We start from the raw sequence: 26810 nt of genomic DNA, 5'->3' as shown, positions 1-26810 counted from the left end.
AGAGAGAGAGAGAGAGAGAGAGAGAGAGAGGAAAGAAGGAAAGGGAAAAAGGAAGGAAGAGAAAAGGGGAAAGGAGGAAGAAAAGGAGGAAGAAAGCAAGGAAGAAAGAAAAAGAAAGGAAAGAAGGAGGAAAGAGGGAGGAAGAAAGAAAGAAGGAAAGAAAGAAAAAGAAAGGGAGGAAGGAAGACAAGACTAGGTAAAAAGGAAGGGAGAGAGACAGATAGAATTCTTGTCCTCAAGGAGCTTATATTCCACTGGGATAGTCAGTCAGTGAACGAACATTTATTAAGCACTTAGAAGAGATATAACTAGAGAAGATTGGGCATGTAAATAGATAAATGTCTGTGTGATTATTTGAGGAGGGAGGGAGCGCTAAGGGGGAGAATTAGCAGAGGTTTCCCCCTGGAGTGGGCACATTAGGTGAGTCTGGAAGAAAGCCAAGATTTCTAAAAATGGAGATGAAAAATGTATTTCAGGCATAGGGAAAAGTATGGACAAAAAAGTATGAAGGGAGAAAGAATACTAAGTTTCGGGAACATCTAGTGGCCAATTTGACTCTATTTGCAAAGTTAGAATGGAACCAGACTGTCAAGGCTTTCCAGTGCCATCCTGAGGAATTTATGTAGAGGTAATAGGGAGCCACTATCAGTTTTTGAGCATGGGAATGACATGGTCATGTGAGTAGTCATGAGGACTTCCCTGAAGACAAGATCACATCTATAATGAGATACTTTTTATATTAGATATGGGATCAAAGATGACCCCACCTTAAACAATGGTTTATGCTATAGTATTGTGACAAGGTCCTCAAGAATATATAAAGTAAATTGAATTCTTTTCAAATTACAATTATGTTGTGATTTCTACTGACTAGCCTTCATTTCAAAGACTCAGATTTTCCTAGAGCACTTTACCTGGCTCTACCCTCACCCTAATTTCGGCCTTATTGGTAGACATACCATAGCCCCCTTCTTCAACTTTAAACCTCTCGAGTCTAGAGATTGTATAATTTTCCCCCTTTGTATTTCCAGTGCCTAGTCTGGAACCCATAATAGGTGCTTTTTTAAATTTAATTTTTTATTTAGTTTTTGATTTTTCCCCAATAACATGTAAAAACGGTTTTCAACAATCGTTTTTAAATTTTAATTCCAAATCCTCTCCCTCCCTTCCCGCCCCCCTCATTGAGAATGCAAGCAATGGGATATAGGTATAATAGGTGCTTAATGATTGAATCTGAGGTGGGGGGAGCTCTGAAATATCCTCAGGAATTCTTTGCCAGAGAGGGAAAAATTCTATTTGAGCCAGTTGGCCCTAATTCCATGTTTTGGTTCTTCTAGGTCCATGGTGTGGCGAACGACACAATAGCCTTTGTGAAGAACATCATCATGACAGAAATTAACAGTGCAACAGACAACCCTGTATCCTTTGATGGCTCCTTGGCTCTAGGGAGTCTCGGCTCTGGGGAAAATGAATATTTTAATTGTGTATCTTAAAATAAAATAGGCATCACAGCCCAGTGGATAGAGGATCAGCCCTGGAGTCATGAGGACCTGGCTTCAAGTCTTGCTTCTGACACAGAATGACTGTGTGACTGTGGGTGAGCCCCTTAATCTGTGCCTACCTCAGTTTCCTCAACTGTAAAATGGGGATAATACCTACTTCACAGGGCTGTTGGGAGACTGAGATGAGACAGTATGTGTATAGGGCTTAGCACAGTGCCTGCATGTAGTAAGTGCTATACAAATGTCAACTATTTTAGTAGTAGTAGTAGTAGTTGTAGTCAGAAGTGGGACTTGAACCTAGATCTTCCTGGTTCTGAGGCCTTTAGGCCACAGTACCTTCTATAACATGGTACCTCTCTGTATAGAAGATGGGATTTCATCAGTAAAGGAAACTCCAAGATGAGGAAAATCCTTCTCTTCATGTAGCAAGGGGCACTTTCTCTGAAATTTCATCTTAGAGAATGGGGGATCAGTACTGTTACACAGTCAGCATGTGTCAGAAGCAGGATTTGAATCCAGATTTTTGGGCCTCTGAGGCCAGCTCCCTATCCATACCTCAGGGACCATCTGGTATAGTGCCCTTCTCCCCTCCAATAACATGCCCTGACAAGGGGTCATTTATCCTTCTCTGGAAGACCTCCGAAAACAGGAGACCTGCTGCTTTTTTAAAAAAAATCAATCAGGATTAAGTGACTTGCTTAGGGTCACACAGCTAGTAAGCATCTGAGTTTGGATTTGAATTCTTCCTGACTCCCCAGCCAGCACTTTGTCCATGTAAGGCCTGCCATCTATCTGCCTATTACTTTCCAAGGCAAGCCAGCACCCCTGAGAAGATTCTAATTGTTATTATTCTTTGCAACAGGCCAAAATCTGCATCCCTCCAATTACCTCCCCCCGGCCACTGCTCCTACTTTAGTGCTGGTAGGGCCATATAGCACCATGGTAGGGCCAGCTGTTAGAGAGCTAATAATAAAGGGCCCTACATCTTTAGCACTTCCCTACTTTTGTCCCAAGTGTCTTGACTGATGGCCCTAACACTCACTGGTATAAGATCTGCAGGTCACGAGAATAATGGCTGGGGTAGGAGTTAGAACACGATGGCTGGAGTCTGTCTGCAGCTGCCTGGTCGTGGAACAAATTAATTTAATACTTTTTTTTCCCAGAGATGCTCTAATGCATCTAACAAAAGGCCTTTAGTACCAATTTTGAACATGATTTCTCTGTCTAGAATTTTTTTTAATCACTTAATGTTTTATCCTGAGGCTTGATTTCTGAAACAGACTTCAATTGATTCAGAGAGTAGGTGGTTTTCAGCTTTTATGGAAAATGGCAAGGAAGTTTCCATTCTCACACAAAAAGGGCACTCTACTTGCCTCAGTGGTGTAGAATTTCTGCTCTGGGGACAATTTTTCATCTTGGACACACAAAGGGACTGCAAGAGAAATTTTGCAAAATGTCCTGTGGTGGCTTAGACTCCCAGGAGTTAATACTGTCAGTCAGGAGTCAGACTGGCATAAATCTTTTTTGGAAACAGTGCAGGCTTTGTGAAAAAGTGTCAGTCCCCTGAGTAGGCCAATCTCCATATTCATTCTCTCTCAACCTCTCTCTCTCTCTCTCTCTCTCTCTCTCTCTCTCTCTCTCTCTCTCTCTCTCTCTCTCTCTCTCTGTCTCTGTCTCTCTGTCTCTCTTCCCTCTCTCCTCTTCTTCTTTCCCTCCCTCTCCTATCTCTCTGTCTGTCTGTCTGTCTCTCTCTGTCTCTGTCTCTCTTCCCTCTCTCCTCTTCTTCTTTCCCTCCCTCTCCTTCTATCTCTCTGTCTCTATCTCTCTCTGTCTCTCTCTCTGTTTCTCTCTCTGTCTCTCTTCTCTCTCTCCTCTTCTTCTTTCCCTCCCTCTCTGTCTCTGTGTCTCTAACAGTCTCTCATTCTTGCTCTCAATTTAGTGTTCATGAAAAAGTGCAGGCTAGGCCACCCCAGGGGCTAAAGTCCTCTGTTTATCCCCCAGCCCAGGTTAGCAAAGACCAGACAGCACCTGTCTGAGTTCTCCTGAAAGGCTCTGCCATAATAATGTTCCTTCCCTGGGGTTTGCAGGGCCTCCTCCAGCAGGAGGAGGGAGAAGAATATTTCATGCCCTATTTGGTTGCACAGCTGGAATTGCCAACTTATACCAAGGATGAGTGGCACAAATTATTCCCAGTGGAGATATCCATGTGTCATTAAGCTTCACTGGAGCCCCCAACTCCCTTCCTGTGCCCTAATAACTTACTTCCAGCTCTAATCGATCAGTTAGTCAACAAACATTTATTAAGTACCTATTAGGTGCCAGGCACCAGGTGAGGCCCTGGAAAGACAAAGAAAAATGGAGCAGGCCCTTCCCTTAAGGCATTTACTCTGTAGTTCCACCTGGCCCCATCTCCTTTCCAAACTCATTACCAATGGCTCCCCTCCAAGCATTCTCCTGTCCTGCCAAAATGGCCTTCTCAGTGTTGTTCACGTGTAATCCTCCATCTGCTTTGCATGTGGCCCCTCCTGCCCCAAATGCTCTCCCTCCTCAGCCCCTTACCTCTGGGGATTCCTGATTCCCTTCAAGACTCAACTCAAACATCCCCGTCTAGAGGAAGCCACCCCTGTGGTCTGCCCAGTCTTGCCTTGTATCTGCTTTGCACCTGTAGGGGTGTAAACTGTCTCCCCCTTTGGAATGTCTTCTTGGGAGCAAGGGCAATTGAACTTTTGTCTCTGTGTCCCGAGTGTCCCGCACATGGTAGGGGACAGGGAGAAGGGGATAAGCATTTATATACCTACTATGTACCAGGCACTGTGCTAAGCAAATGAAGATTATTACCTCATTTCATCCTGACAACCATCTGGGGGGGGGGTAAGTGCTATTATTACTCCCACTTTACAGTTTAGGAAACTGAGGCAGGTGGAGGTGAAATGACTTGCCCAGGATCACACAGCTAGTGTCTGAGGCCAGGTTTGTACTCTGGTCTTCCTAACTGCATGTCTGGAACTCTATCCATGTGCCTTACATGGCAGAAACAATAAATATTAACTAATAAATAATAACTTATTTATAATATATAATAACAAAAATTTAATAAATAATTGACTAATTAAAGGATGAGATGAGGTGACCTCTGAGCTTCCTTCCAGCTTTAGGTCTATATTCCCATTAAGGATCAACTATGTGCAGAGAACCATGCTGGTTGTTTTTTTCTACAAAACAGATCCTGCCCTCAGGGAGCCTGCAGTCTACTAGGGGGAAAAAACATGTAAACATGAGTACATACAAAATATGTGCAAAGCTCCCTCTCCATCTTTGCCTCTGAAACCCTTGTCTTCCTCCAAGGCTTAGCTCAGGGGCCACCTTCTCCATGACGCCATTTCTGATTCTCACCAGCTATTAGCCTTCTTCCCTTCCTCAGTTCATGGCAGGGCAAGCTTGAGGTTCACGCAATCTTTCATGCTGACCCAAAGGATAGCTTTTTTTTTTTTTTACTTATTACTCCTTCCCATCAGGGAGCTTACTCTGGGGAATCTAGGAACACATCCACAGGCAAGTAAATGTGGAATAATTTGAAGGGGGAGTGAATTCTCATAATTGGAGGGCAGGGAGAGAGAGGAGGGAGGTCTTCAAGGAAGAGGTGACCTCTGAACTAAGCCCTAGAAGATCTCCAATCCAAAAGAGCCAAGGTAAAAAAGATTTAAATTCCAGGCAGGAAGGGTAGCATATGCAAATGTATACATGTTTGCATGAATGAGCAAATGAATGAAACAAACGTCTATTACACCTTTACTATGTACAAAGCATAGTGCTTGGTACTAGGGTTACAAATTTAGAAAAACAGAACAGTCCTTCCCAGCTCTCATTCTGATGGGGCAGACCACACATGGAGGAGAGGTTTCAGCTGCAAGTCAGATGGTAAGGAAGTGTGTCCCTTAGGCTATGGCGATACAGCTAATGGTGATGCCTCGTGGTTCATGTCATTTCCATTGATAAAACCATACCCCTTTCTGATGTCAAACCATTTAACGGTGCTGAGTCCCAGGAACAGCTAATTATTCAATCTGGCTTTTTAGTGGTTGTTAAATATTCAGTGAACATTCTTTTGTACAATAGATGCTTTGCATGAGAGACCAAGAATTAAAAAAAAAATCTAATGCTCTCTTTGACTTGGTATTTTTAGGCTTAAGGGAAAAGTGGGTGGTCTGGCAATTATATCATGAAAGCAGCCATCCTTGGTCTGGCAGAAGGGGATTTTTTCTCAGAACTGAAGAAAAGTAGATGTGTGAGATTTTAGTTCTTACATCTGCCTAGGAAATAGATATGGGCTAGCCTGCCTTGAGAGCTGGGCAGCACTAACAATGATTCTAATATTTTGGCTTGGTGTTTAATTGGATGTTTCTCTTCCCGGTGCCCACTGGAGAAATAACATGAAATAACACAAAATGGAATGACCATTCCTCCATTTGTTATGAAATTAGGCATAGAGGATTTTGCAAATAGTATCAACTTGTGACTGATAGCAGTAATAGTGCTTATTTTGGTTTCTTTTCTTTTTGGTAAATGCAATAATATTTGTAAAGTGTTTAGCACAGAACCTGGCACACAGTAGATGTCATATAAATGCTTATTTTCTTCCCTTCCTTTTCCCCCTAAAAAGAAAAGTAAAAACTTCCATGAATCATTCAGGTATTTTTTTCCTAGCACTTAGCACATTGCCTGGCACAAAGTAGGCATTTAATAAATGTTTATTGATTGATTGTCAGAACCTGTGATTTTATTAGTATAGGAAATTCCCAGTGTGATAACTCCCTTCACCAGTGTAGGTCAGTGACTCACCTGTCAGCCAGTCAGTCAATAGTCCTTTATCAGGTGTTAACTCTCTGCCAGGCACTATGTTAGGCTTTGAGGACACAAAGAAAGGCACTAACCATAATGTCAGCTTATTGGGCATCCAGCACTCTTAGGTTAGAAAGAGCTTTCATAGACATGATCTCATTTGATTTTCCTAACAGCCCAATGAGTATTGGGGAAGTCACATACCTTTTGGAGCCCCAATTTATCAAATGAGGGCATTGAACTGTGTGGCCTCTGGGATCATTGCCCATTCTAGACCTACATGCATGCTCTGATCCTCACTTTACAGATGAGGAAACAGGCTTGGAGAGTTACGATGACTTTTCCAGGGTCCTACAGGGAATATCTAGGGGAGCTAGGGTGAATTGCTTCTAATGGGAGGGGAGGAAGTGGCATTGCAACCCACTCGTCCCATTAGTGAGTTCCTGGTTCTGGTACATACACAGTTTGTGGTGTCCTGGTTTTTGACAAGCAGCGTGGCCTGACTTGGAGTTCAAATATCTTCTCTGATACTTACTAACTAATTCAATTTGCTTTATCTCTCTGACCCTCAAATGCTTTATTTGTAACATGGGTATAATAATGCTTCAAGGAGAATGTACATAAAGCTCTCGCAATCACATACCCAGGATTAGAAAGAACCTCAGAGGCTCTTTAACCCAACTGTATCATTTTACAACAGAGAAAACTGAGGCCCAAGGAGATGCGACTTGCCCAAGGTCCCACACCTAGTAAATGAGAGAGGCAGGACTCGAACTCAAATCCTCTGATAACAACCTCAGTGTTCTTTCCAGTATACCATGCTTTGTAAGCCATGAAGCAGGACAGATGTGGTAGCAGAGAGGCCACTGTGGTGTAAAGGAGAGAGAGCTGACCTTGGAGCCCAGGAGACCGGAGCTCAGTCTTTGCCTCCTGCGTCCACCGGCCACGACCTCCTCCTGTCACTTCTCTCCTTGGTGCCCCGTAAGACTAGAGTTTGTGGGATCGTGGTTGATTTGGATTGGCACAAAGTCTTCACGGGGAGCTCTCCACATTTATTGGACCTCAGGACCAGCCCAGAATCAATACTGATGCCTTCCTTTGCTCTAATAATAATAATAACTAGTATTTATATAGATGTAACTATATATAAAACTAAAAATATATAACTATATATGTGTGTATCCATACATACGTATAACCCATGCATGCATACATACACAGACACACACAGATACACACACATATATATGTATATAAAACACTAGCACTTCACGACAACCCTGGGAGGTAGGGCGTATTATTATCCCCATTTTACAGATGAGGCAACTGAGGCAAAAAGCCGTAAAGTGACTTGCTCAGGGTCACACAGCTGGTAGTAGGAGACTAAGGCCATACTTGAACTCAGGCATTCCGGACTCCAGGCCCAGTGGGCCGCCTGATGGTGGCTCGGCGACTTGTGGACTCTCCTATACTCACATAAGTATTCCTTCTTCTTCCACTTCCACTTCCACTTCCACTCCTGGAAGCCCACTTTCCAGTCTACACTCCACTCTCTAGTCCAAGCCTTGACTTGCCTGAAAAAGATGGTTTTTGCCAATAGAGGAGAGACCATTTCTGGGGGGAATTTCCATGGTGAATACCCAGCAAAAGTAAGTCTAAAGATTTCTTTTCTTCCCCAGGAAATGTCTTTAAGATCAGACAAAATAACTTAGCAGAGATATTTTCTTAGGCTCTGGACTACTTGGCCATAGCTGTCCATGAACTTGCCGCCATCAGCGAGCGGAGAATTGAAAGACTGTGCAACCCGTCACTCAGTGAGCTGCCTGCGTTCTTGGTGGCTGAAGGAGGCCTGAATTCTGGGTTCATGATTGCTCACTGCACAGCAGCAGCTCTGGGTAAGAACCAAGAACTACTCCTCTGCAGGAGGCACATGGGAAAGGAATTGTTTCCTTGGGTCTCTGCCCTGGCCAGACCATATTTAGGAAAGAGGGATCTTGACAAGTCGACATGTGTCTGGAAGTGGAGGGAGGGTCAGTATGGTGAAGTCATATTTTATGAGGATCGGTTAGCAGAAGGGAAGGGAAGGGAGGAGAAGGAAAAGGAAGGGAAGAAAGGGGAAAGGAAGAGACAGGGAGGGAAGGGAAGGGATAGGGAACAAAGAGAATAGAAAGGAAGGGAAGAGAAGGGAGGAAAGGGAAAGGAAGGGAAGGGAAAAAAGGGGAAGGGAAGAGAAAAGAAGAGAGGAAAGGAGAAAGGAAACGAGGGAAGGGAGGAAAGGGAAGGGAAAGGAAGGGAAGAGGAAGAAAAGGAAAGGGAAGGGAAGGGAAAGAAAGGAAAGGGAAGAGACCAGGTATTAATTTGATCCTCACAACAACCCTGTGAGGTATGTGCTATTATGATTCCCTATTTTATAGTTGAGGAAACTGAGGCAGAAGTTAAGTGACTTGCCCAGGATCCCTCAGCTAATGTCAGGATTTGAAGTCAGGTCTTCCTGAGTTCAGGTCCAGCACTCCATCCTCTATGGCATTTAGCTACATAGCTAACATTTACATAGGCATATGTTATAACATATATAACATAAACAAAGTTTATCAGGGAGACTAGTGAGCATTTAACTTCTGCTTGAACACAGTGACAGGGAACTCTCCACCTCATGAGATAGTCTATTCCATTAATCACTAACTCCAGTTACTGGAAAGTTCTTCAGCCACCTATGGCATTCAGGGTGCTGTGCTAGAGACACAGAGAGAAATACAGCACAGAGCCCTCTGAAGGAGTCAGGAAAACCTGTGTTCAAGCCTCCCTCAGACATTCACTAGCTGCATAACCCTGGGCAAGGAAGTTCACCATTCTGGACCTCAGTTTCCCCTTCTGTAAATGGAGGGAGTGAGATTCCACTGCCTCTTACATTCCTTTTCAGTTCTAAATCTATGAACGAATCTGGAGGGGTGCAGATCTGTGCACAAACAGCTCTGTTAGGAAGTATAAGGTGATAACTACAAAGAAAAGGTCAAGGCAGTGTGCAAATATTTGTAATACTTTCTGGCATGGTCATAAGGAAAATGCTTGATAAAGTTCAAGGTGCTTTGACATCATATATTTAAAATATATTGTAAGCTTTAAGCTCTCTCTCTGAATTTTATATATAAATCTTAGTTTGTTTATACAATTTATACTATAGTATTTCATCAAATTATGTTTTATTATATTTGTATATTATAATGTTGTATATTTATATAAATTAGAGATTTTTTATGTATAACATATATAAACAGCAAGAGAGGGAGATATACATATACATATAGCTCACACACAAATATGTGCATTTGTGTGTGATCTATTATCATAACATATAATCAATACAATAACATGTTAGCTGTTATAATATATACTATATTAATACTATTAATGTAATTCCAATTTATAATAATTGCTGTAACAATATTAATAGACCATCAACCTGATTTTATTAGCTAATTCATTATTATTTCTCTATTAATATTGTTAATTAATGTAACAGTAACATGTATTAGCTGTTATTCTCATCATATAAATGTGAACCATGTTAACTTCCTTCCCCTTTTCCCACCCTTCAGTCTGTCTTTTTCTCCTTCCTGATCCTCTCAGGCTCTCAGCCTTGCTCTGGTCTTCTCTCCCTCCTTACCCAGTCACATCACTCTGGTCACACTTCAATAATGGCCTCTCTTCCATTTTTTGATGCTCAGTCCTCTGACCTTCCCCGTTTCTTACCCGACTTATCCTTAACACAGGACAGTTCCAACCATCTACCTCCTCTCCTTCCCAAGATTATATCCTTGGCCTTTTTTCTCTCTCTCTGCTCCCTCCCTTCCTGACCTTCACATCCATGTCTCTAATGTTCACTTATGTAAATAGCTCTCTACTTTATATCTCCACACCAATCTCTTTCTAGAAATCTAATCTCACTTTTTCCAGCTGCCTCCTGGTCTTTCCCACCTGATATTGTTGTTCAGTCATTTCAGTCATGTCCAATTCTCTGTGACCCCATTTGGGGTTTTCTTGGCAAAGATCCTGGAGTGGTCTTCAAATTTTCTTCTCCAGCTTATTTGACAAAGCAGGAAACTGAGGCAAACAGGGTTAAGTGACTCACCCAAGGTCACACCACTAATAAGTGTCTGAGGCTGGATTTGAATCCACCTAGATAGAATGTGAAGTCCTTAAGGACAGAAACTGTTTTCTTTTTGTCTTTGTACCCCCAGCACTAAGCACAAAACCTAGCTCATAATAGGTGCTTAACAAATGCTTGGTACTTGGTTGATTGGGTGTCCTATTGACATATTCACAATATGTGAAGAACTCATCGTTCCTTCAAAATATGCACCTTCCACCATCTTCATAGGACCACAGGATTATAGATTTAGAGTTTGATGGGACCTCAGAGGCCGTTGTGTGAATACTGAGGACCAGAGACATGAAGAGATCTACATATGTCCTCCAATGGCAAAGTCGGTGTTCTCTCCACTGTCTTGTGTCCCCAGTACCTGGCAGGGTCCTGAACACAGGAGATACCTAATTAATTGTCTAAGAATTTGCCAAAGATTAGTCATCCATCAATGGAATGAATTTTCTCATTAGATAATGAATCCCTGTCACTGGACATGTTCCAGTAGAGTCTAAGCCATCAGTTTTCATGGATCTTGTGAAGGGGATTGGTTCATATTTTGGATACAAATATCCCTAGTGCATTAAGACTTCCCTCCCACTCCAGGATTCCATGGGTATGATTTTACCAGGCTTTGCCTGATAATGTATTACCATGTTCTCTCAAATCCTGTCTCTCCCTCCTTTTTCAGCCCAGCCCTGTAAACATTCAACCTCTTTTATCATGGCACCCCAAAAGAGGAGACAACTCCAATCGATTCAATTCAATAAACATTTATTAATCACCTACTACATGTGTTAAGAACTGGAGATACAAATAAGAAAAAGCAAGACAGCCCCTGCCCTCAGGGAGTTTATAATCTAAGGACAGAAGACAATAAAGAAAAGGAAGCTGAAAGGGAGTATGGGACCCCATCAGGGACCTGGAGTGGGGGCAAGATGTTTGTTGTGTCTAAACCAAGCAGAGCAGCCGATGGAAAATGAAGAGGCAGATGGGCTTCTAAGAAACTCAGCAGAAAGTAGCAGTCTTTGAATGAGTCACATTCAAGAGAGTTATAGATGACTTTTTAAAAAGCACTGTCAAGTCGAAAGTCTTGTTTCAGCCTCAGCCTCCTTTCCCCAGGAAAGGAAGGATCCATATTGATTACACTGACACACACACAAAAATCCCAATGCTGCTCTTTATAATCTGTGTGACCTTAAACAGCCCTTCCCCCTCTTTAGGTCTCGGTTTCTTGATCTGGAAATTCTTGAAATAGGAGTTGGGTAGATTTAGCTAGCATCTAGGTGACGCCATAGTGGATGGAGCAGGGTCAGGAGTCGGGAAGACATCATCTTCATGAGTTCAAATCTGACCTCAGACATTAGCTGTGTGACCCTGGACAAGTCACTTAACCCTGTTTACCTTGATTTCCTCGTCTGTAAAATGAGCTGGAGAAAGGAATGGCAAACCACTCCAGTATCTTTGCCAAGATAATCCCAAATGGGGTCATGAAGAGCCAGACACCCAGTAAAATGAATGAACAACAGCAGAATTAACCAGGGTCATAGAGCCAGTAAGTGCCTGGGGCAGTATTTGAACACAGGTTTTCATAACTCCCAAATCCAGTATCCTATCCCCTATTCAGGTAGCCTCATGATGGTCTGAAAACCATTTGAGTGGGATGGCCAGACTGGGCTCCACCAGCAAGAATAGCCAGAGAGGCTTTCCTTAAATCCATGTGTTGGCCAGAGTCCATAAAAAAGAGAGGAATGGATATGCTAGAGTCATGGGTAGCTAGTGGTGCCATAGAGCATAGAGCACCTGGCCTGGAGTCAGGAAGAGTCATCTTCATGAGTTCAAATCTGGTCTCCCATACTTACTAGCTGTGCGACCCTGGGCAAGTCACTTCACCCTGCTTGCCTCAGTTTCCTCATCGGAAAAATGATCTGGAGAAGGAAATGGCAAACCACTCCAGGATCTTTGCCAAGAAAACCTCAAAGGGGATCATGACCAAGGTGTGTGATCTTGTGAAGTCACTTAACCCTGTTTGCCTCAGTTTCCTCATCTGTAAAATGGCAAACCACTGCAGGATCTTTGCCAAGAAAACCCCAAATAGGGTCACGAAGAGTAGACAACACTGACAACAATCCAACAAAAGCAACAAACCCTAGAGTTCTCAAGAAGCAAATTGTGCCCATGGTGTGTTGTTAATGAGAACTCCTCCTGAAAAACGTCAGGGGTGACAAAGCCACAAGCCTTAACTCCAACCAATGCCACATCCCCGGGGGCAGTCCTGGAAATTCCCTTCTCTTCCATCCCTCAGGGCCCATCCCGTGCTTCTTGCATTCTGTTACTGAAGAATTCCTCCTGTGCCAGATAGATTTCCTTCCCCAGCTCATTTTACAGATGAGGAAACCGAGGCAAAGAGGGTGGCCCGGTGGATCGAGCGCTGGTTTGGAAGACCTGAGGTCAAATCTTGCCTGTGTGACCCTAGTTGTTTTTCAGTCTTGTCCAACTCTGTGACCCCATTTGGGGTTTTCTTGGCAGAGATTCTGGAGTGGTTTGTCATTTCCTTTTCCAGCTCATTTTACAGATGAGGAACTAAGGCAAATGGGGTTAAATGACTTGTTCAGGGTGACACAGGTCACACAGGGTCACAAGTGCCTGAGGTTCTTCTCGACCCCGAATCCAACCTTCTGTCCACCAGCCTCCTCATCTCTCTGAGCAGACAATCCATGACTCTCCTCCGTACTCCTTTCATTCACTGCTAATGCTACCTCAGTCACTGATGTGTGACCTTGTCAAGTCACTTGAACTCTCTTGGTCTGCTTTCCCAACTGTAAAATGAAGAGGTCCTATAGATCCGTGATCCTATGGTCCACTCCACAACATCCCTGACAGCTGCTAATCCAACTTCTTTAATATTTCCAGGGCCAGGGAGTTCATTACTTCATTACCACTGTTGGACAGTTCTAATTGTTGAGCTAGGTGACTCAATGGACAGAACTCTGGGGCTGGAGCCCAGAAGACCTGAGATCAAAACCAGCCTTAGACCCTTATAGCTGTGTGACCCGGGTAAGTCCCTTAACCTCTATTTGCCTTAGTTCAGTGGAGAAGGAAATAGCAAACCACTCCAGCGCTTTTGCCAAGCAGACCTCATGGACAGTAGGGTTCATGGTGTCACAAAGAGTTGGCCACGACTAAATGACAGTGCAACAACAATTGCCGGGAAGATAATCCTATATCTTGAAATCTTTCTTGTAATTTCTAGCCTTGGGTTCTTATTTAAGTAACCAATCAACCATTCAATAGCATGTATAAAGCATGATGCCTTTACACATAGTAAGCATTTACTAAAAGTTGTTTCATCCATTCACCTACTCTTTGCCAGACTAAAGAAGTGAAGTTAAAAGTGAAACCATCCCTGCCCTCAAGGAGTTTACAGTCTGATTCTTCTTCTGTTGGACAGCACCGGAGTGTCTCACCTCCAGGCTAAATGTCCCCAGCCTGTAATAGGCCATGCCTTTGATGCCACTTTCTCTCCCCTACTCCATCCTGGGCGTGTGTTGTCCCATGCAGATCTGACTGCCCCTTCCTAACTCTTAAAACCAAGACAATTCTGCAAAGATTTAGTTTGGCACCAGAAGGGAAAACTAGAACCAGCTGATGGAATTTGTGGGGAGGTAGATTTCAGTTTGGTACAAGACAGGCTTTTTGATCATTTGAAATCTGAAGATGGAACAGGCAGGCTGCTTCATGAAATAGTGAGCTCCCCATCATTAGCAGTATTCAAGATGAGGCTGGACAGCCTCTATTAGTGAAGGAGTAAAGAAGACTGGAAGAGATGATGCCCAAGTTCTTTTCCTTCTCTGAGCTGTTTTTCTTTGCCACTCCAATCTGTTAGTCAACAAACATAATATAACAATTTTTATATACAACAAATATATGTAACAAGTAATTATAACAAGCACCTACTTTGTGCCAGGAAAAATATTCTGGGCACTAAGAATACAGAGACAAAAGTAAAGCAGCCTCTGCCCCTAAGGAGCCTACAGTCTGCCAAATGCATCACTTTTAAAATGTGTCTCTGTCCCTCTTGAGATCTGTCATCTGGATTTTCTTACATTGTGCATAAAATATAGGATCCTCCCCCTTTTTTCCCTTTGATCAATTGGTACTTTTGTGGTAGAAACCAAAATTTTAGGGGAACATTTGTCCAAAGGCAAAATTATGACCCAGATGGCCTGGAAGTGTCTGCATAATGCCAGGAGGATGGGACTTTAAGACTCCCTTTAATCTCAGCTCCTTGCTCCATTTTTCAGGGTGTTGTTGTTCAGTCTTTTTAGTCACGTCTGACTCTCATTTGGGGTTTTCTTGGCAAAGATGTTGGAGCAGTTTGCCATTTCCTTCTCTAACTCATTTCACAGATGAGGAAACAGAGGTAAACAGGGTCAAGTGACTTACCCAAGGTCACATAGCTAGCAGATGTAATGTGTGAGGCCAGATTTGAACTCAGGTCTTTCTGACTCCAGGCCTGGCACTCAGTGTGAATAGTGTCTAATTTATTCACCTTGAACTTTTGCAGTTTCAGAGAATAAAGCCCTGTGCCATCCCTCCTCTGTGGATTCTCTTTCCACCAGTGCTGCTACAGAAGATCACGTGTCCATGGGAGGATGGGCAGCAAGAAAAGCCCTCAGAGTTATTGAACATGTGGAACAAGGTAATGCAAGTGATGCTTCTGATTTTGTAGGACTCCTCCAACATACTGTTATACCAAGTGAAAAGAGCCTTGGGTTTAGAGTCTAACGGTTTGGGTTCAAATTCCCATTTCTGCTTCTTTCTAATTGTGTGACCTTAGACAAGTCACTTTCCTCATCTATAAAATGGGGATAATATTAGTACCTACCCTACAGTATTGTAGTGAAGATGTAATGAGATAAGTTATTTAAAACCCTTTGCAAACCTTAAGCACAATATAAATACTATTGTGGTTGTTGTTGTTACTATAAAAATGAGGGGGAGTTAGGCTAGACAAGATACGCCATGTGGGTTAATAGATAGCATGTTGAACTTGGAGGCAGAAAGATCAGTCTTGCCTCAGACATTCACATATATTCACACACATATACACATATAAAATATTATATTATATAGTGTATATTATAGATATTATGATATGTAATGTAGTGTATGTATTATATTATATACATTTGGATAGAGGGCTAGGCCTGGATTCAGGAAGACCTGAATTCAAATTCAGCCACAGACACTTACTAGCTGTGTGACCCTGAGCAAATCACTTAACCCTGTTTTCCTCAGTTTCCTTATCTGTAAAATGGGGATAATAATAATATCTACTTCCCAGGGCTGCTGTAAGGATTAAAGGAGATAATATTTATAAACACCTTTGTAAACCTTTCATTGCTACATATAATGAGAGGGCTGGACATTAGTGACCTCTAAGTTCCTTCCAAGTCTAAATCTATGATTCTGTGATCCCTTGCCTAGCATGGCTTTTTGTTATTTTAATTGACTTTCTGGAAATATTTGGGATATGTTCCTAATTTTAGTATCATTCCACAGTTTTCCAGCCCCTCCCCAACTGATTTCAGAAGTGATAGCACCTCTGCCTGCCCTCATGTTCACAAGGCACTTAAAATCACTGCTGATACCCCCCAGTAATCCTGAACTATGTAGAGCAGAATGATCCTTACTTTCACCTCTCCCCTTTTCCCTATCAAAAAAGGGAAAAGCTCAGGTGACAGGGTCAGACCCCAAGAACATTGTAGAGTTGGTATGACCCCTGGAGATCAGCCAAGCCCACACCCTCATTTCATGGACAAAGAGAGAATGGCTTAGAGACTTTGTATGTCTTGTAGAAGGTCATAGACCCAGTTAGAGGCAGAGGTCCTGTCTCCCAATCCAGTGCTCCTTCCATCCAAACCAAGAGAGAATAAGATGACTCCCAGTTAGACTTGATTGGTGATTCCAGGTAAATTGGGTAAATGCAGAGGAATGAAGCTGTGACCTCTCAGGGTGGGGCTGGAGGATCTGCTTGATCTTCCTGGGTAACTGTCCCATTTCTCTTTACTTTATCTGATGGATAGTCAGGGATATAGGGACTGAGCCATTTCATTGGTATCAGGGACTTCCAGGAGACAAACTCCCTCTACCAGGGCAGGTTGGCTCCTTCTCTGCAGCTTACCGTCTTAGAGGGTTGCCCACAGCACCCAGCATGGGGCAGAGGCAGAACTGGAACCCACAGGTCTTCAGGGCCAGCTAACTCTCTGTCCACTGCCTTTCAGACTGAATACGGAGGTTGAAGCAATAAGCAAGCATGGTCTACTTTGCTCTGAGACAGATTGAGAGCCATCTCCCTTCTGCTTCTCTGGATGTCTATGAACAAAGCTTAACCCCTCTGGGCCTCACTCTGCTCATCTGTGAAATGGGGGGATCCAGCCAGCTAGCTTCTGGAGGCCCTTCTCCCACTCCAGATTTATGGCTCTGTGATCCCAAGTCTCTGGATCTCGGTAAAATTAAAAGGGTGGAACCAGAATTGTGATCTCCGAGGTCCCCTTCAACTCCTATTCCTATTATCCTGATAGAGCATCCGTCCAATCAAGCCAGTCTAAACAACACTTATTAAGTTTGTCATGCAGCCTACTGTATGCTGAGCATTGTGAAGCACCAGAGATACAATTAATGCAAAGACAGCCCTAAAGAGCTCCCGATCTAATGGGGGGAAGGGTCGGGAAACCACACACATTAGAGATAAGGGGGACCTCCTTTTACAGGTGGAGCCCAGAGGGGAATGACTCCTACAAGGTCACACAGCTAGAAACTGGGCTAATGAAATGCATGAGGTTTTATAAGCAACTAGGAAATAACATATACAGTCAGTGGGGTATAGAAATCTATCTTGCCCTGCAAGAAAGTAAGGGGGAAGGGGATAAAGGGGCGGGAGGGGGTGATAGAAGGGAGGGCAGATTGGGGGAAGGGGCAATCAGAGTGCATGCCATCTTGGGGTGGGGGGAGGGGAGAGGTAGGGAGAAAGTTTGGAACTCAAAATCTTGTGGAAATGAATGTTGAAAACTAAAAATTAATTAATAATGAAATGGACAAAATGTGAAATGCCCGGCTTCCTGTAAGTTTAACTAAAAGTCCTCCTTCTACAAGAAGGCTTTCGCGAGCCCCCAGGATTATCTCCTGGTTATGCTGCACGTGTCTTGGTGGCACATAGGGACATGTCGTCCCCGTATTCGTATGTAAAGGTTTGGAGAGCTGTCCCTGCCTTTGCTTATCTTAGAATCCCCAGCACTGAGCGTGATGCCTGGCTCATGTTATTATTGCTCAGTCATTTTCAGTCATGTCTGACTCTCCATGACCCCTGTGGGGTTTTCTTGGCAAAGATACTGGAGTGGTTTGCCATTTCCTTCTCCAGCTCATTTTACAGATGAGAAAAGTGAGGAAAACAGGGTTTAAGCACATAGCAGGTACTTATTTAATACTTCTTGATTTGTCTTGACAAGCCTCCACTTCAGACTTTGTGGAAATGTAACAGCATCCATCCCTTGAGCTGAGCTTGGTAAAAACCACCCCCCCCCTTCCACCATCCTTTCTCCTAGTGCTGGCCATCGAGCTTCTCGCAGCCTGTCAGGGCATTGAGTTCCTACGCCCCCTGAGAACGACCACGCCATTGGAGAAGGTCTATGACCTTGTGCGCACTGTTGTAAGGTAAAGTCAAACAAACACCTTCCCGAAGGTGGAAAAACCACCAGCCACGGCCGCAGTTAATGTTTGCCTAATGTTTGGCCCTCCTCCGAGGCTGTTGTGAGGAGCGAGTGCAATAATGTGTGTACGGAGCTATCCAGACTCTGGGATTATCATTGTCGTGACTAACCCACCGTGGTCTTCCTTCTCTCTAGGCCTTGGATAAAAGATCGTTTCATGGCTCCAGACATTGAAGCAGCTCATCAACTGCTTGTGGATCAAAAGGCAAGGTCTTCAGTTTGGCCTTATGGATTGGTCATAGAGGAGAGATTTAGCACTGGACGGGACCTCCTGACTCATCTAGGCCAATTCCTTTGTTTCACAGTTCAGGGAGGGCAGGGCATTGAGGTCCAGATTAGTCAAGAGCTGGAACTAGAACAAGCAGTAATCTAGAACTTAACATTTAGAACTTGAAAGGACCTCAGAGGTCATGTTGCTCTAGGCCTCTCCCTCATTTCACAGACAAGGAGACTGAGGCACAGGTTTGGAATGTGACTGCCCAAGGTCACACACACTCCCCGCACCTCTGGCTTCAGAAATCCAGCAGACTTTCTACTGCACCACATTGATCACAGTCATTGTAAGAAAGTAAAATGGTGCCGCTGCTGCCAGCATCTCCAATTCTTCCCAAACATAGATTCCTCAGTGGAAGCAATTGAGGTGCATTTGGAGGCTGCATGAATATTCCTTGACCACTAAGGAACCATTGGGCAAGTTATTGCTTTCGTACATTAAACATGGATTGATCGTGAGAAGCACCATTGTGTAGTCTGAATAGCCCTGGACTTGAAGTCAAGAGACCTGGGCATCAGCTCCAGCTCAGTTACTTAGCTGTGTGACCTTGGGCAAGTCCCTTAAGCATAGGTGCCTGATCTATAAAATGAAGGAAGTTAGGGATTGGTAGCAGCACTTAAATTAACAATCTCCCAGGGCTACTCTCTGTACATTTTTAGTCAAGGCAAAGAACAAGTCTCCATGGGGAGAAGATGATAGGGAGAGAGGGTCCAGCATTTCCTCACTCATCCCATGTTTCTTTAACATAAAGCAACAAACCAATCTGAGAGTTGCCTAGAGTTGTCCAAAGTACTTTTAGAGTTTTTTGGATTGGACCAGTAATTTCATTGGTGTAGGGCAGAGGTATCAAACTCTGGCTGAACTAGACTAAAATGGAATTGGGAAGTGTTTCACAAAATAAACAAAAATACAATACAACATAGATGATGTTAATTTGTAGTTTTCTTTTTTTACATGATGATTTTATTATATATTTGAAAGGAATAGCAAGTTGTGCATGACAGTTTCATGTATAATTGTCTTTTTTTTACTTATACTTTGTTATAGAAATGCTTGTTTTATTCCATAAATTAAGTTTTTAAAAAATCATTATTGGCCATTAAGATCTTGCAGTTTCTTAGATCTTTTCTAATAGACTGAAAGGAAGGTTCTTCTGAGTGAGATACATATCAGGTGAGGGGAGACACACAGAATAGGGAAAAGGGGGAGATAAAGGCCAAGGGCATAGCTATTGCTAAGAAGGGCAGAGCTGGGTTGTTCCCCAAACACCCAGGGGCCCAAAGGGATGACACTAAATGTGTGCATATGTTTGAGGGAGGAGAATTAAAGGTGGTTCTGGTGCAGGAACAGATACTAACCAAGGAGAGGATGTATCTGTACAGTTCTGAGTCTGCCCTCACTTACCTGTATTATGCCCAGGCTGGTTATAAAGGTAATATTACCTGTAGGTCAGATCAGTGAGGAGAGAGTGAAATGAGCAATGAGTGAAAGCCTCCTTGATTTTCTTCTGGCTTCTCCTCTTAATTTTTTTTTATTAAAAAATTTATTTTATTTTAGATATCATCCCATCATATTCAACTCATCCTGTGCCCTCTGTCTATATATACATGTACATACATACACATATTCACATATGTATTTATATATGTATACACCCTCCTATACATACATATTATGTATATATGCATATATATTCATATATGTTCCCTTCAACTATCCTCATACTGAAAAAAGTCTCATGAGTTACAATTATAGTTTTTCCATGTAGGAATATAAATAGTTCAACTTTAACAAGTTCTTAATGATTTCTTTTTCCTCTTTACCTTCTCATGCTTCTCTTGCTTCTTGAATTTGAAAGTCAAAATTTTCTGTTCAGCTCTGGTTTTTTCATCAAGAATATTTGGAAGTTCTCTATGTATGACTATATTAATGACTATATTTTCCCCTGAAGCATTATACTCAGTTTTACTGGGTAGATTATACTTGGTTTTAATCCTAGCTTCTTTGACCTCGGGAATATCATATTCCAAGCCCTTCGATTCTTTAATGTAGAAGTTGCTAGAGCTTGTGTTATCCTGATTGTGTTTCTTCCTGACACCTTGTAATATTTTCTCCTTGACCTGGGAACTCTGGAATTTGGCTATGATATTCCTAAGAGTTTTCTTTTGGGGATCTTTTTCAAGAGGCAATTGGTGTATTCTTTCAATTTCTATTTTGTCCTCTGGTTCTAGAATATCAGAGCAATTTTCCTTGAGAATTTCTTGAAGGATGATCTTTAATCTCTTTTTTTGATCATGGCTTCAGGTAATCCAATAATTTTTAAATTATCTCTCTTGGATCTATTTTCCAGGTCAGTGGTTTTTCCAGTGAGATATTTCACATTGCCTTCTATTTTTTCATTTGTTTGGATCTGTTTTATAGTATTTTGATTTCTCATAAAGTCAATAGCTTCCATTCGCTCCAATCTAATTTTGCCCTTTTTTTTTGGAGGGCAATTGGGGTTGAGTAACTTACCCAAGGTCACATGGCTAGTTTTTGTGTTAAGTGTCTGAGGCTGGACTTGAACCCAGGTCTTCCTGACTCCAGGGTCGGTGCTCTATTCACTGTGCCACCTAGCCACCCCTCCAATCTAATTTTGAAGTAATTATTCTCTTCAGTGAGTTTTTGAAATTCCTTTTCTATCTGGCCAGTTTGACTTTTTAAGGCATTTTTCTCCTCGTTGGCTTTTTGGACCTCTTTTGCCATTTGAGTTAGTCTCCCTTTTTTTTTTAAGCAATTGGGGTTAAATAACTTGCCCAAGGTTAAAGGGCCAGTTGTGTGTGTGTGTGTGTGTGTGTGTGTTAAGGATCTGAGGCCAGAACCCACTCTTACTCACTGTGCCACCTTGCTTGCTTGTTTTGGCAGCTAATTACTTGACTTTTGAGCTATTTGCCATAGTAGAACTCTGCTTCCAGAGTGGAGAGAGCTGTGTCCCAGATTGGTGGGATTTTCACAGCTGCTGGAGCTATGAGTAGGGTGACCTGTCTACAGCCACCACAAGCTCTGGCATACTGGCCACACATCCCAGAACCACCACCCAAGACTTTGACCCAGATCCAAGCAGGTCAAAGCAAGAGCAATTATCCTCTGAATGGGTGCTTGGTCCCCCTATGATCTGCAGGCCAGGAGCTCCAGAGGCAGCCAAGCAGCAGCAGCTGCAGAGGCTGTAACTCCACCACCTCTCACCCTGGGGGCAGGGGCTGGACCATGCTCTTTTGTCTCCCAGTTCCAACTGACCTTTTACTTTCTCTTTGGCATTTATGGGTTGAGAAGTCTGGAAACCACTACAGCTGCCAGTGATTCACTCTCCTGAAGTGTGCTCTGGCCAGTCTGTGCTTCTGGTGAGGCCACCCCAGGTCTGGGCCCTTATGGCTCATTTGGGACTGCTCAGCCCCAGCTGGGTGTGACAGACCCTTCCTGTCAGCCTTCCAGGCTGCCTTCAGTGGGAGATTTGTTTCTCTCTGCCCCTTTGTGGGTTTTGTAGCTCTAAAATTTGTTTAGAGACATTTTACAGGTATTGGAGGTGGTTGGTGTGGGAGCTTAAGCAAGTTCCTGCTTTTACTCTGCCATCTTGACTCCACCTGTAATTTGTAATTTTCTAAATTGATATGCAGCCCAGAGGGATCCATCTCTGTTTGAGTTTGATGTCACCAATTCAGCGCCTCTGTGATTTATGGTTTTAGGGAGTTGACTTAGCCACTTGAGAGGTTAAATAATTTGCCTCTGGTAGGGCTATTTTCTGCTGGAGACAGAGAGGATGGCTCTTTATTCAAAGGACATAGGAAAAGATGATGAACCAGTATGAGTACTTTAGATTTATTCTGTATCCATATGAACCATACATAGTGATTCAGAAAAGCCAAGGAAGGACAATAGAGGTGGCATAGCAGACAAGGCATTAGACTTGGAGTCAGGAAGATCTGGGTTCAGATCCTTCCTCAGATACTTACTACCTGTGGGACTCTAAGTGAGAATTAACTTCACTCACATTCACTTTCCTCATCTGTAAAATAGAGATAAAAATAGTACCTGCCTCACAGGATTATTGTGAGACATAAATGAGGTAAATATATTTGTTTGTTGCTAAGTTGTTTTAGTTGTGTCTGACTCTTTATGATCCCATTTGGGACTTTCTTGGCAAAGATACTGGAGCAGTTTGCTATTTCCTTCTTCAGCTCATTTTATAGATGAAGAAACTTAGGCAAATGGGGTTAAGTGATTGGTCCAAGGTCACACAGCTAGGAAGTGTCTGAGGTCAGATTTGAACTCTGGTCTTCCTGACTTGTAGAGCCAACATGCTATCTACTGCACCACCTAGCTGCCCATCTAGCACAGTTCTGTGTATTTAATAACTTTCTTGAATTTAATTGAATTCATAGAATTATAGATTTAGAGCTGAAAGGAATCATATAGACTATCAAATCCATCTCCTTCATTTTACTTATGAGGAAACTGAGACCCAAAATGGTTAGGCGGCTTGCCCAGGGTCACACAGATTGTGAGTGTCTGAAGTAGGATTCAAACTCAGGTTTTCAGACAGAGGAAGGGAAAGGAATAAACATTTCCACAGCACTTACTATAGGCCATGCTTTATAAACATTGTCTCATTTTTATCCTCGTGACAACCCTGCAGGGTAGATACTACTATTGTCCCTGTTTTACAGCGGAATAAACTAAGGCAAGCAGAGATTAAGTGACTCACCTAGGGTCACACAGCTAGTAAATATCTGAGGTCAAATTTGAACCCAGGTCTTCCTAACTCCAGGCTCAGAGTGCTAGACATTTCACAGTTTGACTTCAGTCTATTTTTCCTGTATTTTTACATGTTACTCCCCTACACCCCAGCCAGAGTGGCCTTCTGGCTGTTCCCCAAACTTGACACTCCTCCTCACCTACACCTCTTAGGGTATTAAGCTTCCTTACGACTCGAATTAGGTATCACCCCTCAATCTTTTCTGAACCCCTTTTATTACTTGTACTCTCTCCATTGTATTTGTTTATCTGTATGATTTTTGACTCCTTACAGTAGAATGTAAGTTCTTTGAAAGCAGGGACTATTTTAAAAAATTATATCTTTTCCTCCCCAGCATCTTATGCATGGCAGATACTTAACAAATGCTTGATGAATGAATTAATAACATCTTAAAGACATTTAAATCTGTTAATGTTTTTTTAATTAAAATTCCTTTGGAATTTTGTTTTAAGAGATTATTAATATGGTGAATATTATAAGTGGAATGAGGGACACAAAAACTTGAGATAACCATAAGCCACTAGTTACTACATTTCCAGTCACTTGTCGTTTCTAACTCTGGAGGTAGTTGGCTTTCAACAGGGTTTCTAAAATGAAGTGCCTTTCAATATTATGATTTTGTCTTTGTATTTCCTGTCCCTGCCAGGTTTGGGAAGTTGCTGTGCCTTACATTGAAAAGTACAGAATGGAGCAGAATCAAGAACTCTTCCAAGAATCCCGGCCCATCTCTCCCACTGCATTTTCACTGGGCTCACTGCGCAAGAAAACAGATAAGCATGATCACCTTGAATCTGAAGATCTGTGAGGGGCCACTGGTTCTCACCATGGATCAAGCAGATTACAGACCAACACTATTCTCTCTCTCATAACTATCTGACCTATTCCCTCTTAGACTGCCTATGTGGTTCAGAAACACATGGAAGTCAGGGGGATTTCTAATTAGTTTGATCACTATAGATAGACACTATCCTTCAAGGATATGTGATTTTGTCCCTTGTAGATACTCCTTATATTGATGTAGATCTCTTAGGAGTATATATTTAAAGCTGAAAGGGTCTTGAGTCCAGCCCCCTCATTTTACAGAAGAGGAAACTGAGACATGGAGAAGTTAAGAGACTTGGCCAAGGTCACATAGCTAGCATCTGAGACAGAATTTGAATTCAAGTCTTTTTCACTCCAAGCCCATCATTTTAGTCACTGCGCCCCCTACCTGGCTAAAAATCACAACCCTCTACAAGTTGACATGTGGTCTTGAAGACCAGGACAAAAAACTAAGATTAAAAAAAATCAACCTTGAGAAGGGGCGCAATGGAGAAGGGATTGGAAAAATTTGGTTGGTCTGGCTACACTGTTCAAGCTACTAGGATAATTGGTCAATTTTTCCCTAACTCTGTGTCTCATAGCTTTGATGTAAATTTCACAAATATATTCTAGTCTTATGAAAAATATTCAGTAGTTAATTCTTGATGTTGGGAGAGAATTTTTGCTACTTGAAACTTAAATAATAGCAAAGGTTAGAGAGTGGATCCCTATTCTATTCTTAGCAAATATACAGTGAGTTCAAGTCTGAAATAACTAAGCAGTCAGTTAACGAAAGCACCAACAATATTCCAGACAGTATTAGGCATTGGGGATAGAAGGACAGTCCCTGTCCTCAAGAAGTCTACATTCTACTGAAGGGATATAACATATGTACCAAAAAATAAATACAAGAAGCACACAGAATAAATAACATCATCTTTTGCCCCAAAAGACAGGAATGCATTTTTTGACCGATAGCAAAGCCAACATATCCACCTGGTTGCAATTCTTGTATGTGTGTGTGTGCATGCGTGTGTGCCTGCCTTTTCTGTTTACGAAGCAGCCACTATATTCCAGGACCCATGGAAGACAGAAATGAAAAATGACATAGATCAAAGATTTAGGAGTGGAAGGGACTTGTGAGGAGGCCATCTAGTCCAGACCCCTCCCTTTTGTACCACTACCCCTTCTTAGTTCCCATTTAGGTGTTGCCTTTCCCCATTAGAATGTAAGCTCCTAGAGGGCAGGGCTTGTCTTTCTGTTTGTATCCCCAGTACCTAGGACAGTGCCTGACCCATAGTAATGCTTGGTGGCTTGGCTTACTTGTTGACTTGGCTTGGGGAGTTGCCCAAGGTCACACAAGTGGCTTCAGAGGTGGTATTTGAACACTCTGACTCTTGAGCCACTCCCCACTGGACCATGTTGTCACTGCTTTCAGAAAGCCTACAATATGGAGGTGAAGAGGAAGATGGATGAGACATACACATAAATAGCTTTCATGCAAGTTAGGGACAGATTACATGCCCAGGAAAGATTAAGTATTACCCAAGGATATTCAAAGAATAAAGAATCTCATCTGACTTGGTTAGAACAGGAGAGACCGTGGAAGATGGAGATGGGCCTCGAAGGAAGAGAAATATGGAAGGAAGAGAAACATGTCAGTGCTCAGAGATAAGAGGGTTGAGGAGTCCATTCCTGGAGCAAGGGACTGACTGATGGTGAGGAGATCACCAAGGAAAGTGCTAGAGTGGGAGCAGAGCAGCGGACCCAAGTCAGAGCCTAACCAAAACGAATGGGTATGACTTGGGTGAAGGTCCAGAAAAGTAGACTGAGAAGGAATAGTCAGACAGGTAGGAGGAGAACCTAGGGAAGAGATAGCTTTTCTATGGTTTAAAATATGCTTTACAAATATTAACTTATTTGATCCCCTTGAAACAACCCTGGGAAATAGGTGTTAATATTGTCCACATTTTACAGCTGAGGAAACAAAGGCGGTCAGAGGTTAAATGATTTATCCATCATCAGAGAGCTAGTAAGTGTCTGAGGCTGGATTTGAACTCAGGTCTTCCTGATTCCATGCCCTATTCACGGCACTACCCAGGAGTGGGGAGTCTGGCTTTGTGCCCTGGAGAAAATCTCTTACCCTCCAAGTGCCCCTGGCAACTCTCTAAAACTAAAGTTGTATGGATAGTTACTGGTCTGCATGGTAAAGGAAGTTTTCTCATTCAAAGGTTCCCCCTCTACCCACATAAAGGGGGGAAAGCAACCTACATACTTAATTACCTACAAACATAGGTCTGGAAAAAAAGGAATAATATGGGGTCAAATGATATTTGTAAAGTATTTATACTTTACAAATGTTATTTCATTTGATCCATATAGAAACCCTGGAAAGTTGGTGCTGTTATTGTTCCCATTTTACAGATGTAGAAACTGAGGCAAACAGAGGTAAAGTGACTTGCCCAAGGTCACACAGCTGAGCAGTGTCAGAAGCTGGTTTTGAATTCATGTCTTTCTGACTCCAACTCCAGCATTCTACCCAAAGAGCCACCTAGTTGCCCTTTACATGTATACATACACACATGCATACATGTGTAAATATGTGTGTAGACACATATAAATAGATCTTATGGGTGTCAATAAGCATTTAAATGCTTACTATGTACAAGACACTGTGTTAACTATTGGG

General features: G+C 42.6%; 1 protein-coding gene across 1 annotated transcript in view; it reads left to right on the top strand.

The window, feature by feature from the left end:
• HAL (histidine ammonia-lyase) overlaps positions 1-25451 on the top strand; it is a 41859-nt gene extending 16408 nt beyond the window's left edge. Inside the window, exons 14-20 of the mRNA XM_069095084.1 lie at positions 1338-1418; positions 7925-7990; positions 8071-8236; positions 15050-15184; positions 18090-18198; positions 18390-18459; positions 23967-25451. Coding sequence (XP_068951185.1) covers positions 1338-1418; positions 7925-7990; positions 8071-8236; positions 15050-15184; positions 18090-18198; positions 18390-18459; positions 23967-24125 — 786 coding nt within the window. The 3' untranslated portion in view covers positions 24126-25451. The remainder of the gene's footprint in view (positions 1-1337; positions 1419-7924; positions 7991-8070; positions 8237-15049; positions 15185-18089; positions 18199-18389; positions 18460-23966) is intronic.
• Positions 25452-26810: the final 1359 nt, after the last annotated feature.

The sequence above is a fragment of the Petaurus breviceps genome, unplaced genomic scaffold (assembly GCF_028583685.1).
Source record: "Petaurus breviceps papuanus isolate PSGF00001 unplaced genomic scaffold, PetGlider_PUasm1.0 225, whole genome shotgun sequence".
NCBI classification, from domain to species: Eukaryota; Metazoa; Chordata; class Mammalia; order Diprotodontia; family Petauridae; genus Petaurus; species Petaurus breviceps.
This window is presented reverse-complemented; position numbering and strand designations above follow the sequence as displayed.